The 15043-nt window shown below is 47.3% G+C and overlaps 3 protein-coding genes across 3 annotated transcripts in view; 2 read left to right on the forward strand and 1 right to left on the reverse strand.

The window, feature by feature from the left end:
* Nucleotides 1-15043, forward strand: part of wdr53 (WD repeat domain 53) — an 81540-nt gene that overhangs the window by 28997 nt on the left and 37500 nt on the right. The window lies entirely within an intron of this gene.
* Nucleotides 2179-9508, forward strand: gpr55a (G protein-coupled receptor 55a). The gene is given in 6 exon segments (XM_062473543.1): nt 2179-2493; nt 7163-8181; nt 8546-8600; nt 8602-8720; nt 8723-8960; nt 9099-9508. Coding segments are annotated over 5 exon segments (1764 nt in total). The 5' UTR covers nt 2179-2493; nt 7163-7166; the 3' UTR covers nt 9436-9508.
* Nucleotides 9866-14833, reverse strand: itm2ca (integral membrane protein 2Ca). The gene is made up of 6 exons (XM_062473946.1): nt 14602-14833; nt 12824-12967; nt 12420-12602; nt 11709-11819; nt 11097-11247; nt 9866-10875 (listed from the first exon to the last, which is right to left on the reverse strand). The coding sequence occupies exons 1-6, from the start codon at nt 14692-14694 to the stop codon at nt 10790-10792; spliced, it is 768 nt and encodes a 255-aa protein (XP_062329930.1). The 5' UTR covers nt 14695-14833; the 3' UTR covers nt 9866-10789.

Below are 15043 nucleotides of genomic sequence, written 5' to 3' on the forward strand. Positions count from 1 at the left end.
GAGAGCGAGGAAGAGAGCGAGGAACAGGAAGAGAGCGAGGAAGAGAGCGAGGAAGAGGAAGAGTCCAGCACCCATTACAGACCATCTTCTGTAACCCTAACCCATTACAGACCATCTTCTGTAACCCTAACCCTAACCCATTACAGACCATCTTCTCCAGCATTGTCATTCAGTTATATTATTATAATCCTTACCGACTATACACCGATCAGTCAGCATATTATGACCACTGACACTTTACCTCATACACCCTGTCATTAGGGTTAGGGTCATTATGACCTCATACACCCTGTCATTAAGGTTAGGGTTAGGGTTATTATGACCTCATACACCCTGTCATTAGGGTTAGGGTCATTATGACCTCATACACCCTGTCATTAGGGTTAGGGTTATTATGACCTCATACACCCTGTCATTAGGGTTAGGGGTCATTATGACCACTGACAGGTGAAGTGAATAACTGCTGCTCAATCAAATCAGATATTTTTATCCTTTCTGGTACTTTACGTTGCACTAGAGCTGCTGACATTCTTAAGTTATTCCTGCGATGCCTTCAGTTGTATTTTTGTATTATTTTATTCTTGCATTTATAATCTCGCTGTGCTTTTTGAAAATTGTGTTATGTCCACTGTACTGTCCTGTCTGCAGTGTTGAATGTATCTCTGTTTTTAAGCTCTTGGTGCAGAACACATTTTTTCATTCATTCAACACTGACTACCTCGTTATCATGGAACCTGTCAAGTGGGTGGGATGTATTCGGCATGTCACCTGTCAGTGGGTGGGATGTATTAGGCATGAAAGCAGAAATGGCAAAAGTATACACATCCTTCACTCAAGTATAGATACTCATGTTTGAAACTACACTACACTGACTACACTTTTTCACTCAAGTTAAAGTAAAGAAGTATGGGCTCTGACATATTAAATAAAAAGTAGCCTTTGCTATTACCTGTTTTTGAGTTTTAGCAGAGTAAAAAAATTGTGGAGTACTGATACCAGATAAATCTACTTAAGTACATTATACCCACTTCGTAACTTGCAGCACTTAGAGGATCTGCTGATAATATGCGATACCACAGCACACCTTCAGAGGTTAGTCCCAGTCCTAACCCTAACCCTAAACCCTTCAGAGGTTAGTCATAGTCCTAACCCTAAACCCTTCAGAGGTTAGTCATAGTCCTAACCCTAAACCCTTCAGAGGTTAGTCATAGTCCTAACCCTAAACCCTTCAGAGGTTAGTCATAGTCCTAACCCTAAACCCTTCAGAGGTTAGTCATAGTCCTAACCGTAACACCTTCAGAGGTTAGTCCGAGTCAGGTCAGGGCTGTTTTGGCGGCAAAATGGGTCCGACACAATATTAGGCAGGTGGTCATAATGTTATGGCTGATCGTGAATATCACTATGTTGTTGATGTCCATGCTGACTGTAACAAAGGGAATGTCTCTACACAGGCAGCTGTAATGGTCAGCCTCTTGGCTTCGTAGCTGGTCGGGCAACATTTCTACTGAAGTATTTACAAGCGTCATCTGGTACTGCCTGTGACAACATGACCATTGTTGTGTGCGTGACGTGTGGCTGATACGTGTATAGAACGTGTTCAAACTACATTATCAGGTGTGTACTAATCTATTAAATCTAATCAGAGACACAACACTGGCTTTTCCTGAACAATTACAGTGCGCCATCTCGTGTTTCGTTTGTGTCATGACGTCAGCATTTAAGTTCCTGGCATGAAGACAAAATGAAGATAAAAAATTAAAAATTAAAAGTAGAAATTAGAACGGAATGAATAAATATGAATAAGGCTTTTGAGTTGTTAACCCTTGTGTTATCTTCGGGTCATTCTGACCCATCAGTCATTGTGACCCACTGTCGTATTGCGACAAATTTACCTCATACAAAAACAAAGTGAAGCATTTTCTTTTAACTGTCGGGCTGTCTCAGACCCCCCACATTGCAATGGTTAAAAGAAAATTATTTTTATTTGTTTTTGTATTGGGTGAAATTGGGTAAACACAACGATGGTTCGTTGTGAACCTTTGGGTCATGTGACCCGAAGGCAGCACGAGGGTTAAGGAAACTCTAAAGGTGGATTGATAGTAAGTAGGTCATACCAAACCGAAACTGCCTACGCGTGCCACCCACTGATAAACCCCGTGTTGTTTGGATGTTGGAAACAGTACCATGCAGACACATCTGGTTTCAAATGAGAACAAAAACACGTTTCTTCCTCCGAATCCTCAAACTCACGACAGCGAGTCTGAGTGACATGATCTGCTAAATGACTAAATTTGACTGCATGCTGCCATGTTCCGCTTCTTCAGAATGTGGTAACAGAGTGCGCACAGCTGACAAAGTCCATTCAGGGGAGATTATTAAAACACGTTATTCGACACGTCACGTTTTGTAGTCAATAAGTCTATTTAGTACCCTGTTATATTAACAAACTCCAAACCAAGAAGTTCGCAACGGAGGATCTAACTAACATTTTTGGTAAGTGTTTTATTTTTCTTAAAAGAAACCGCATTTTCTTAAATGTCTACAGTTATCTAAATCGCAACACCAAATGTGGATGTGGGCCACACGTTTTTATTTCACGTAAATTACTCACTATAGGACTGTACACGCCTACACAGGTCATTCAATCCAGTCAGAACGTTAGATTAGCCGAATATTAGAAGCACAAACATAACAATCACCACTTAAAACAAAGACACCAAATATACATTGTTACTATAAATCGAAAGTCTTGCAATTTAAGCATCTGAAATCCATCTTCCAAACCGGGATTTATATGATTAAATACATTTAACCGACCTGGAGTAATATGCTGATTGAAACTGAAATAAATAAAAGCACAGTATTATTTAAGCACGTTTAATTCAATTCAAGTTTGTCATATATACAGAATACACAAGTACAATGAAAAGCTTTTTGCCGCTGACCTACCTACAACAGTGCAGTTTTTAATAATCAAATAGATAGTAGCGTCTGCGTCTGGAGACACGCCACGTGTCAAACTGGGTTTAACTCTCATGAGATTTCATTACAATGGCTTGTTGTTCTGTTCCGCAACACTCCAAAGGCTTCGCTCAACAATTCTAGAAACAGTAGATAAATGCTAAATGGATCACAACACAAACAGTTTATGGTATTTAGGATATTATATATCCATCCATATTAGTTATTTTGTTTACTTATTAGAGTGTTGCTGTACCAGTCCAAGGCGGATTCTAACGTGGGTGTACTGGAGGATTAGGTAGGTCAGTACAGCACAGTTTATTTGCAACAGTTTACATTAGTTACATGAACTGCTATGTAACTACATACTATGTTGTTACTATCTAGTTACGTGGTAGTGTTGTGTTTGAAAACTGTATGAAACTATTAGCTAAATTGATAACTGACCTTAGATGAACTATGACTGACTAAGGACTGAATGGTTACCTTAGATGGACTGTCACTGACCAGGTTAATCAGGAGACATTAAGATGAAAAAGAACACACAGTTTAATGTAGGACCTTTTAGACTGAAAGATGCACTTCCGACAGAAGTTCTGACATTAGGAAAAGGAAGAGATAGCCAGAGCCGGATGTTTTTTCTCTATGCCCATGTTTAGCTAAGGGCGAGCTTTGTCTAAAGTGTATAAAACGATATCCTGTCTATTACTCTGTGCACTCTCTGCCATGCACACTATTCCAGGGCTTTCACTGCCTATATCTGTGATGAGACAAAATAAAGTACTTGCATTTGAACTCAAAGACACAAACCTGACTTCCATCCCTCCTTGAAAGCAACCTTACTGAAACAGCCCACAACAGTAGTTAATATCTGTAAAGTGTAGCTGTGTATGAATAGTTTATATTTAGGACACAGCCATTAGAACCAAATCCCACCCCAGGAGCATGTCAGGAAGATGGCAGGAGCATGGCAGGAAGATGGCAGGAAGATGGCAGGAGCATGGCAGGAAGATGGCAGGAAGATGGCAGGAGCATGGCAGGAAGATGGCAGGAAGATGGCAGGAGCATGGCAGGAAGATGGCAGGAGCATGGCAGGAAGATGGCAGGAGCATGGCAGGAAGATGGCAGGAGCATGGCAGGAAGATGGCAGGAGCATGGCAGGAAGATGGCAGGAGCATGGCAGGAAGATGGCAGGAGCATGGCAGGAGCATGGCAGGAAGATGGCAGGAGCATGGCAGGAGCATGGCAGGAAGATGGCAGGAGCATGGCAGGAAGATGGCAGGAGCATGGCAGGAAGATGGCAGGAAGATGGCAGGAAGATGGCAGGAGCATGGCAGGAGCATGGCAGGAAGATGGCAGGAGCATGGCAGGAGCATGGCAGGAAGATGGCAGGAGCATGGCAGGAAGATGGCAGGAGCATGGCAGGAAGATGGCAGGAGCATGGCAGGAAGATGGCAAGAACATGGCAGGAGCATGGCAGGAAGATGGCAGGAAGATGGCAGGAGCATGGCAGGAGCATGGCAGGAAGATGGCAGGAGCATGGCAGGAAGATGGCAGGAGCATGGCAGGAAGATGGCAGGAGCATGGCAGGAAGATGGCAGGAGCATGGCAGGAAGATGGCAGGAAGATGGCAGGAGCATGGCAGGAGCATGGCAGGAAGATGGCAGGAGCATGGCAGGAAGATGGCAGGAGCATGGCAGGAAGATGGCAGGAGCATGGCAGGAAGATGGCAGGAAGATGGCAGGAGCATGGCAGGAGCATGGCAGGAAGATGGCAGGAAGATGGCAGGAGCATGGCAGGAGCATGGCAGGAGCATGGCAGGAGCATGGCAGGAAGATGGCAGGAGCATGGCAGGAAGATGGCAGGAGCATGGCAGGAGCATGGCAGGAAGATGGCAGGAGCATGGCAGGAAGATGGCAGGAAGATGGCAGGAGCATGGCAGGAGCATGGCAGGAGCATGGCAGGAAGATGGCAGGAAGATGGCAGGAGCATGGCAGGAAGATGGCAGGAGCATGGCAGGAAGATGGCAGGAAGATGGCAGGAGCATGGCAGGAAGATGGCAGGAAGATGGCAGGAAGATGGCAGGAGCATGGCAGGAAGATGGCAGGAAGATGGCAGGAGCATGGCAGGAAGATGGCAGGAGCATGGCAGGAAGATGGCAGGAGCATGGCAGGAAGATGGCAGGAAGATGGCAGGAGCATGGCAGGAAGATGGCAGGAAGATGGCAGGAGCATGGCAGGAAGATGGCAGGAAGATGGCAGGAGCATGGCAGGAGCATGGCAGGAAGATGGCAGGAAGATGGCAGGAGCATGGCAGGAAGATGGCAGGAGCATGGCAGGAGCATGGCAGGAGCATGGCAGGAGCATGGCAGGAAGATGGCAGGAGCATGGCAGGAGCATGGCAGGAAGATGGCAGGAGCATGGCAGGAAGATGGCAGGAGCATGGCAGGAAGATGGCAGGAAGATGGCAGGAGCATGGCAGGAAGATGGCAGGAAGATGGCAGGAGCATGGCAGGAAGATGGCAGGAGCATGGCAGGAAGATGGCAGGAGCATGGCAGGAAGATGGCAGGAGCATGGCAGGAAGATGGCAGGAGCATGGCAGGAGCATGGCAGGAAGATGGCAGGAGCATGGCAGGAAGATGGCAGGAGCATGGCAGGAAGATGGCAGGAAGATGGCAGGAAGATGGCAGGAAGATGGCAGGAGCATGGCAGGAGCATGGCAGGAGCATGGCAGGAAGATGGCAGGAAGATGGCAGGAGCATGGCAGGAGCATGGCAGGAAGATGGCAGGAAGATGGCAGGAGCATGGCAGGAAGATGGCAGGAGCATGGCAGGAAGATGGCAGGAGCATGGCAGGAGCATGGCAGGAAGATGGCAGGAAGATGGCAGGAAGATGGCAGGAGCATGGCAGGAAGATGGCAGGAGCATGGCAGGAAGATGGCAGGAAGATGGCAGGAAGATGGCAGGAAGATGGCAGGAGCATGGCAGGAAGATGGCAGGAGCATGGCAGGAAGATGGCAGGAGCATGGCAGGAGCATGGCAGGAGCATGGCAGGAGCATGGCAGGAGCATGGCAGGAAGATGGCAGGAAGATGGCAGGAGCATGGCAGGAAGATGGCAGGAGCATGGCAGGAGCATGGCAGGAAGATGGCAGGAGCATGGCAGGAAGATGGCAGGAAGATGGCAGGAAGATGGCAGGAGCATGGCAGGAAGATGGCAGGAGCATGGCAGGAGCATGGCAGGAGCATGGCAGGAAGATGGCAGGAAGATGGCAGGAGCATGGCAGGAAGATGGCAGGAAGATGGCAGGAGCATGGCAGGAAGATGGCAGGAGCATGGCAGGAAGATGGGTCCCCGGCAGGCAGGGTGTCAGACTTGATCTGACGGATGGGACAACTAATGTTACGACAAGCTGAAATCACAATATGTAACGTTGGTGGCAGGGTGCAGTTCCATTTCCCACCACTGGCAGGGACAGTTCCAGCTCCCACCACCCGTCGATGGGTTTATCAGTCCTGATGCACGGTGTGTTCTGAACACCATGTCTTGAATCAGACAATCAGTGATTGGGTCTAAAGAGAAAGGTGAACTCTTAGCTGAAATGTGGTTATTTTGCACTGTACCTGATGAATACCGTTCCTTGACTTTGAACACCGAAATACTGTTAAAATGACTTCCTGCTCTACTTTCTCTATGCACTGTTTGTGCTGTGCATGTTGCTTTGGATAAAAGTTGGTTAAATTAATGTAAATAAAAGTGTAAATAGAAGTGTTACTGTGTTTCACCATTGAGATCACACAAACACCATAAAATGATAAATAATTGTCTCTTGAATCAGAAATGCATAGTGCAAAGAGAAAAATCTGGGAGTCAAGAACAACCCTTCTTACCTATATTAGTATTATTGCTGACCCCTGCCTGGTACCTGAGATGTGGTCACCTTTATAACCCCTGCCTGGTACCTGAGATGTGGTCACCTTTATAACCCCTGCCTGGTACCTGAGATGTGGTCACCTTTATAACCCCTGCCTGGTACCTGAGATGTGGTCACCTTTATAACCCCTGCCTGGTACCTGAGATGTGGTCACCTTTATAACCCCTGCCTGGTACCTGAGATGTGGTCACCTTTATAACCCCTGCCTGGTACCTGAGATGTGGTTAGGGTTAGGGTTACACCTTTATAACTCTTGTTCCTGCTCTGCAGTGGGATGACATACTGCAACAGCTCCGTTTGCTACATCCAGTGGGTGGTCTACGTCCCCACACTGGTGGTGGGTCTTCCTCTCAACCTGGCAGCCCTGTGGCTCCTCCTCTTCAGGATCCAGCGCTGGACAGAGTCCACGGTCTACCTCACCAGCCTGGTAATCAACGACAGCCTGCTCATCTTCTCCCTGCCCTTCAAGATGTACGCCTACAACCACTTGTGGGCGCTGGGGACTGGCTTCTGTACCTTCCTGGAGAGCCTGGTGTTCGTTAACATCTACGGCAGCATCATCCTCATCGTCTGCATCTCGGCCGACCGCTTCGTCTCCCTGCAGTTCCCCTTCGAGTCCAAGCACCTGCGCTCTCCGCGCAAGGCTGCACTGGTGAGCCTGCTGCTGTGGGTGCTTGTGTTCTCTGCCACGGCTCCGGTCTATGACCTGCACAGCAAGGATGGCAACGCATACTGCTTCCAGGGTTTCTCAGACAAAACCTGGAACAAGCTGTGGATCATCGTGCTCATGGAGGCCGTGTTTTCCGCCTGCACCGGCGCCATGGTGTTCTTCTCGGTGCGTGTGATGCAGATCCTGAGGAACCTGCGCAGAAGGAACCCGCTGGACCAGAAACTAAGGAACAACAAGTCTGTGAAGGTGGTTCTGACCAACTTGGTGGCCTTCCTGCTGTGCTTCATCCCCTACCACGTGATGGCGCTCATCTACTTCCTGGCCAAGCACGGGCAGGCGGACAAAGACGTCATCACGCCATTGCGGGACATGGTGCACATCAGCGCGTGCGTGAGCAGCGTCAACTGCCTGACGGACGGGATCTGCTACTACCTCATTCTGAAGGAGAACCTGCTTTCAGCCCGGCTGGAGCGACGCCGGCTGTCCACCAGAGGGAATGTAGAGGGGCTAGGGAAACAGAACCTGCTCCCAGGCAACAGGGAAAAGGTTTTAAACAAAGTCCCAAGAGAAATGAACCTCATTGCTCAGAGTGGGGAGGCTAAAACTAGTGATGCTTCTTGCTCCTGACTTCTAGGTATCTGTCAACGATGGAGGAGTGCATAATCTCGCCTAAAGTACTGAAAACTACAGTCACTGCTCCAGGGTCACAATGGCTAAAGATTGGGACGGTATTCAACTGTCAGCTTTGCCCAAAGACTTATTATTTGATGTTTTTTAACATTTACAAAACATTCCAGAAGGTTTAACTGACTTGAGTTGTGCCACCTGTATCTAAAATAATCACTGAAATCAACTGACATTTCATATGGAAAGTTATTTCAACTGAAACGACAGAATTCTCAGAACGTTACTGCAGTAGATATTCTTCCTAAATGTGTAAACCTCAATTCCTGTGGTTAGCTCAGTTTCTCTCCGCCACAAAGTTCGCTCGTCCCTAGAAAAAAGTGGTGTTATAGCGTTCGGTCCCCCGCTGAACGCCGTCCCTCTGGGTGCTGCTGCGTCGTCACGGCCTTAGTTCCTCCTCCACCGTCTCCATGTGCCACCTGGCACTGTCCAACCTGCTCCTGGTGCTGTTGGCCAGGGTGTTCCTCTATGCCCCAAGACCTGGCCCTTCAGTGTGGAAACCTGCTGCACTGCCACCATGCTGTTCCGCAACAATATCCGCTCCAGCGTGCTCTTCATCACCTTCATCACCCTGGACCGGCTGCTGGCCATTGGTCTTCCTCTGCAGACATGGCACCTGCGGACGCCGGATCCTTCCTGGAAGGCTTGTGTGTTGGTGTGCCTGCTGACTGTGGCTACCAGCCTCCCCGAGGGCTTCCTCTTCACCCGAGGATGAAGACGAGCAACATCACCACCTGCTTCCATCTCTCACAGTGCCATATGGACAGCAGGCTGGTTAACAATCTGTTTTCTGCGTTGTTGCTGACGTTGTTGGTGGTAAACGTGGTATCCACAGCCATGGTCTCTCTGAAGTTGCGCAAGAACCTCACCAGCATGGCGCAGGGTCAACAAGAGGAACGCGAGTGTTGTTCCTCACAAACCTGCTGATGTTCCTCGTCTGCTTCCTGCCGATGGAAATGGTTTCCCCGAGACGCACTCCGATTCCAAGATGGCAGCCGTGTGTCTTGCCAGTATCAACTGCTGTCTGGACCCTCTGTTGCACTACTTTTCTCTTGATGGATTTTGGAAGAAGACGCATCTGACGTCAAGATCCCTCTTGATAAATCCCATGACAGTCAGACATCAGCATGCTGAACCACCTCGACCCTGGAGGCCACAAGGCGCTGAAGTTGATTTTAAGATTCACTGAAGTTGGTATCATTTGAATTACCCCTTGCATGTGGAGTCTTTGATTATTAATAATAAAGTATATTTTCTTTGAATGTGTGACATGTATTAGCCCAACAATGTCATAATTAAGTAGAGAATTCAAAGTCAAACAACACTAAAATGTAGTGTTAAGGACTCTTAAGACTGCAATACAATTAGACGTGATATGTCCTGGAGAGCTAAAAACAAACAACTACACGTGATACAGCCCCCTTTCCCCAGGTGCCTCAGTCTTGACGTCTTCCTATGAAGGAAACTTGAGCGCACAGCTGAACCAGACTGTCTGATGCAAACCAAAGCAAGGGTGGATAAGAGCGTCTGCTAAATGACTAAAGCGACTAACCCTAACCCTATTGTGTCACTACCCGCTAAGTTCCGCTGTGATGGAAAGTTCAAAGGAAAAACATAACCCCATTTGAACTACTTTATTCACAGATAGACTTCACCAGCAGACAAAATATACATATCAACCCAGGGTATATAATCATCTGATATAGGAGGAGCTCCAAGTCAGCACGTATGACTGCAGTCCAGTCTCTGACTCCGGACTAAAGGAACGTAGTCTAAACAGCAGTTACATGCAGAAGGTGAATAAAGAAGGGACATTTTGAAAGCGTTTGCAGAAACATTGAGTGCCAAAAATAGCAGGACAAAAAGAATATCTAGTATAATAAATATGTTGTCCACAGGTTAGGGATGAGGAGCAGGTGTCTACAGGGGGTCTGGGGTCTACTGTACTCAAACAAGCCCTAGTACACAGACCCACACGACCGCTAGACTAAAGACTGATCTAGTTCACTTTTCTATATGTCCACATGACTAGCAAGGCTTACAGATAAAGATGAAAGGAGGAGAGGTAGAAGCAAGTGCAGTCTTGTGGTGGTGGTGGGGGGAAATCAGGCAGCGAGAGTGACACAGAAAACTAGAAGAGGAATGCCCCTGTTGAACATCAGAGCTGATGTCAACTCAACGCCTTACCACTGGGTACTGTTACATGAGGGGGGCAGGGCACAGTCTTCTCAAGAGCAGGAAAGGAAAACAGTCAGCGTGACAACAAGTGTAAACTGTCATCTCCCCTGACAACAGAGGGCATCATGCAATTCCCTTGAGTGGAAAAAGTCTTTGTAACAGAATTAATTACTGGTTGAATGACGCTGCTACATTCTGAGGGAAACACAATGAGACCATCACAATTTAGAATACATTAACTTAAGAATCAGAAGAGGAAACTAAATAGTAAAGTGCAACTGGTACATAACTCAAAGTAAATCCACAAGAATGTGCTACGGCTGCTTTGGGTGCTGAAACAGTTAGAGCTGACTGAGAAGGTAGACTTAGTCACAGATAACGGTCTCAACAACAAACGTGTTTTCGAAGTGACGGATGTGATGGCACTTCTTGGCCTCGCGCTTGTTGATGCCTGTGAGAGAGAGAGAGAGAGAGAGAGAGAGAGAGAGAGATGTATAAAATGACATGTTTGGTGAACACTTTCTAGCGAGAACATATTTGTTAGACTACAATTCAAATACTCAGTAACAGCCTGGAGTAAAGAAACTCAAGTTACTCTCCCTCTCTACCCCACCTTCCCCTAACCCTCCCTACACTACCCCCTCCCCACCCCACCCCCTTCCCTCCACTCACGGCGCCGGCTGGCTCTGCGGGTCAGGCGGTAGGTGTCCTTGCCGTTACACAGACGGAAGATGAAAGGTCCCAGCTGGCGCATGTTGTACACCTTTCCTGTCACCACCATCTCCTCCTGGATGATGTAGGTCTGGGGCAGGTACGTCCCCCTCTGTGTGCACACACGACACACACACAGAGCAGGGGAAAGAGATGGAAGGGAAGGGCTGTCAGCTCAACAGTAACTTTTTTTTTTTTTTTTTACAGTGAGGGACAGAGAGATTAAGGGAGAGACAGACACACAGAAAGCCAGTGTTCCTCCAGCTAAACATCAAGCCCAGCCTCACCTTGACGTTGACCAGCCTCACCTTGACGTTGACCAGCCCAGCCTCACCTCGACGTTGACCAGCCTCACCTTGACCAAGCCAGCCTCACCTCGACGTTGACCAGCCTCACCTTGACGTCGACCAGCCTCGACTTGACTGTGACCAGCCCAGCCTCGACTTGACTGTGACCAGCCCAGCCTCGACTTGACTGTGACCAGCCCAGCCTCGACTTGACGTTGACCAGCCCAGCCTCACCTTGACGTTGACCAGCCCAGCCTCACCTTGACGTTGACCAGCCCAGCCTCACCTTGACGTTGACCAGCAGTTCCCAAAGGTTGCGTGGGGGCATGACGATGCTGATGTTCAGCTCGATGACGTAGCACTTATCCAGAGCGATGTCATGGTAGGCCGTCAGACCCTGGACACAGACAGGGATACAGGTCACAAAACCTCCCGTCCAATGCTGATTGTTGAATCAGAATCAAGTTTATTCGCCAATCTGTGTCGCTATCTTGGATCACTATGTTAGAACTATGTACTTGGGATCCTTGATTTCTGGCTGTACTTTCTATGCACTATTTGTAGGTTACTTTGGATAAAAGCATCTGCTAGATTATTAAATGTAAAAATTAACCATTGTTACAGTACATTAACAGTTCTGTGATCTCCAATATTACAGGTCAGCAAAGATACATCTCCCGGTGAGTTCATGTTGGAATCCCCGTCCATCATTTCAACATGCCTGTTACATAAATACTTGGGGTGGGGGGAAAAAAATCGATTCACATTTGATTCAAAAATGTAAAAAATCAGTTTTTTTTGCAATGTTATTTTTATTATCATTATTTTCAATTTAATGTTTTATGAAAAATCTTGATTGGATTTTTTTATCGATTCGTGACCCCAAGAATTGATTCGAATCGAAAGGTACCAAAAGATTCCCACCCCTAGATCAGATTATTCTTTATATACGTATTTATGTATCTGAAGCTGGTTGCATCAGAAAGCTGTTCCTCACTCTGTGGAAGTCGTGGATGATGTCAGCAGGGTCGCTGCCTCCGAAGTGAGGCACGCTGATCTGCTCATAGTTCTCCTCCAGGAAGATCCCCACGCGCTCCTCCAACTCCTGCCGGCCGTGCAGCGGTGCATACACAGAGTCCTCGTACATAACCCGGCAGTGGAACAGGTTCTCCTCTGGGTTCTGGGTTCCACACAGCATAAAGGAGGAGGACGTCAGAACAAGTCAGGAGTTAATTTAGGGTCAGGATGACAATGCAGGACTTGCAGTGCAGACTCCATGCAGCATTTTGGGGAAGATGTAGACAGTAGCTCAAGAGATTGCCAGTTTGAATTCCCCCCGTATGTTCCTGTGGATGAATGCATCTGCTAAATCCCCACACACAGACCCCCTGCACCCCTTACATGCGGTATGAAGTAGCAGCGGTAGACGTAGATGGAGGCCAGCACCAGGCCGGACATGAACACCACCAGGAAGAAGGTCAGGCAGCACAGCCCGTTCAGAGGAGACCTTCTGGGGCGCACTGGCAGCTCCACATCCTCGTCATCCTGGAAGAACACACAGAGAGATACATACACACATGGGTACATACACACACGTCCACACGTGTTATTCATACATACCAAAACATATGCAAAGTGTCCCCTGATAAACCATGTGCACACACACAATACTGAATGAACTCAAGATTCCGGTGAACAGTAAGAAGATGAAGATCCTATAATCCTAGAAAAGGTATTTCCTCATAAAAGGCATCCTCTATCAGAAAATATATTTCCCACAATGCACTGGAAACGGTAGGGATGGAAGACTCTGGAATAAACTATCTAGAGTAGCACCAGACTTCACACCCAGAACGCCTCCAGTTTCTCACTCCATCTGGCCGTGTTCCTCTGAGTCTGGGCTGGCAGACTGGCAATGGACGTACCGTAGTAGCATAGAACGTCTCATGCAGGTAGGTCCGGTGATGACACCAGTTTCTGATGAAGCTACAAAGACTATTTTTAGGCAGGTACAGTAGAAAAAACTGACGTTGATTTCCTGCATAGCCAGAAATATTGCTTGGATTCATAGAAAACAAAATTGCTTGTATTGTGTGGAAGCAGGCCTGCAAAGTCCAACAGCGCTGAGGTCACGGCTGCAACGCTCCTTATAGGCTTCGTTCACCTGTGCCTCCAGAGCAAAGAATATGGAATAAGGAATAGTTTTGACGGCAAGTGATCCTAGCACGAAAACCGGCTCTATATCTACAAGGTGAACACTTATATGCTACAACTGTTAGTGAGGATCTACTCACTGTTGGTTTGGCAGCAGAGGCGGTCTCTCCCTCTCTTTAGCTCTCCATCTCTCGCCCTCCCTCTCTCGAGGCCCCCCGCAGAGTGGTAAAAGAGTTCTTGCACTGACAACGTTTGACACAATCAAGTCTGTTTTTCTATCACGATACCATGAAAACCAAAAACCCGAATATGAATCAGTGTGCTCACTAACCCTGACCTTCCTCTTCAGCAGAATCAGACCCGCACACCATCTCGAAAAAATGTAAATCTGGCGTCAGATAAATCCCGCTTTAAAATGCAGAGGTTGTGTAGTTTATTGTACAACGGATAACAACCGCTAAACTTAGTATCTTGATTGGGTTAAACTAGTGGGGTGGAATTTGTTTTCTTCAGCTTCGGAAGTAATAAGCTGTCGGTCCTGGCACTACGAACTTTCTAAGTAGCCAACTGCAGGGTATCCCATTGTCTGCATCTTTATTTGCAGTGGGGCAGAATGTCGCAATATATTTGTATTTTTGAAACATTTGCGCTTGGTAGGGGTCGTTACTATCTGTTCCACCTTTTAGGGCAGAGAACCCCTTAATGCCGTATTACAAAACAATGACATATCCATGTTCAAGGCTCCTTTTCACGATGTGCTCATTTACATTTCGACTGCTCTCATTGTTTTCTGTGAGACGTTTGGCAGAAGGCCGATATTTATTCAAAGACCTTGCAGCTCAACGCAAAGCTTCGTTTTCTTTCGGGCCAAATGGCGATGCCAAAGGTCGTGTCTAACGCAGACATCTTATATTTTGTGTGTTTGTGTTACACAAAAAAATCGTTTAGAAGTTGTCCACTGAAAAACCATCGTCGGGTAGTGTTTTTATTTTTCTAAAGGCAATAAAATATTTGTGTCAACTCACCATCTGATGGGGGATCAGAACGTCGGTCTTGTCGCAGTCATTCTCCTTTTCGACTTTCTGTCCCGCGACAGACTGGAAGGTTATCTTCACCATGGTTGTTGATGAGATAGACCTACAGTAGGTAGGTTTTTAATCTCTTGACACCGTTACTGTAGCCTAGATATGTTTTGTCTGTCAGACGGAAGTCGTTTTTTTACGCCCTTAAAGGGACAAGCACGATTACGCCGGCTAGTGGCTGGCAGGGATGCACGTCAGGATGCTGAGGGGGTGAAGCGCCTGTAACTGACAAGTCGTCGGGGATGAGAATTACAGACTCATGATGTAGCACAGTCGGTTCATGACAGACAGAAACCATAGTTGGATACGACATCCCGCTGTGATCCATAGTAAACTGATAATTTATATTATGTATTATGTAGTCTGTTATATAGTTCAGATTAAC

The sequence above is a fragment of the Osmerus eperlanus genome, chromosome 11 (genome assembly GCF_963692335.1).
Source record: "Osmerus eperlanus chromosome 11, fOsmEpe2.1, whole genome shotgun sequence".
Classification (NCBI taxonomy): domain Eukaryota; kingdom Metazoa; phylum Chordata; class Actinopteri; order Osmeriformes; family Osmeridae; genus Osmerus; species Osmerus eperlanus.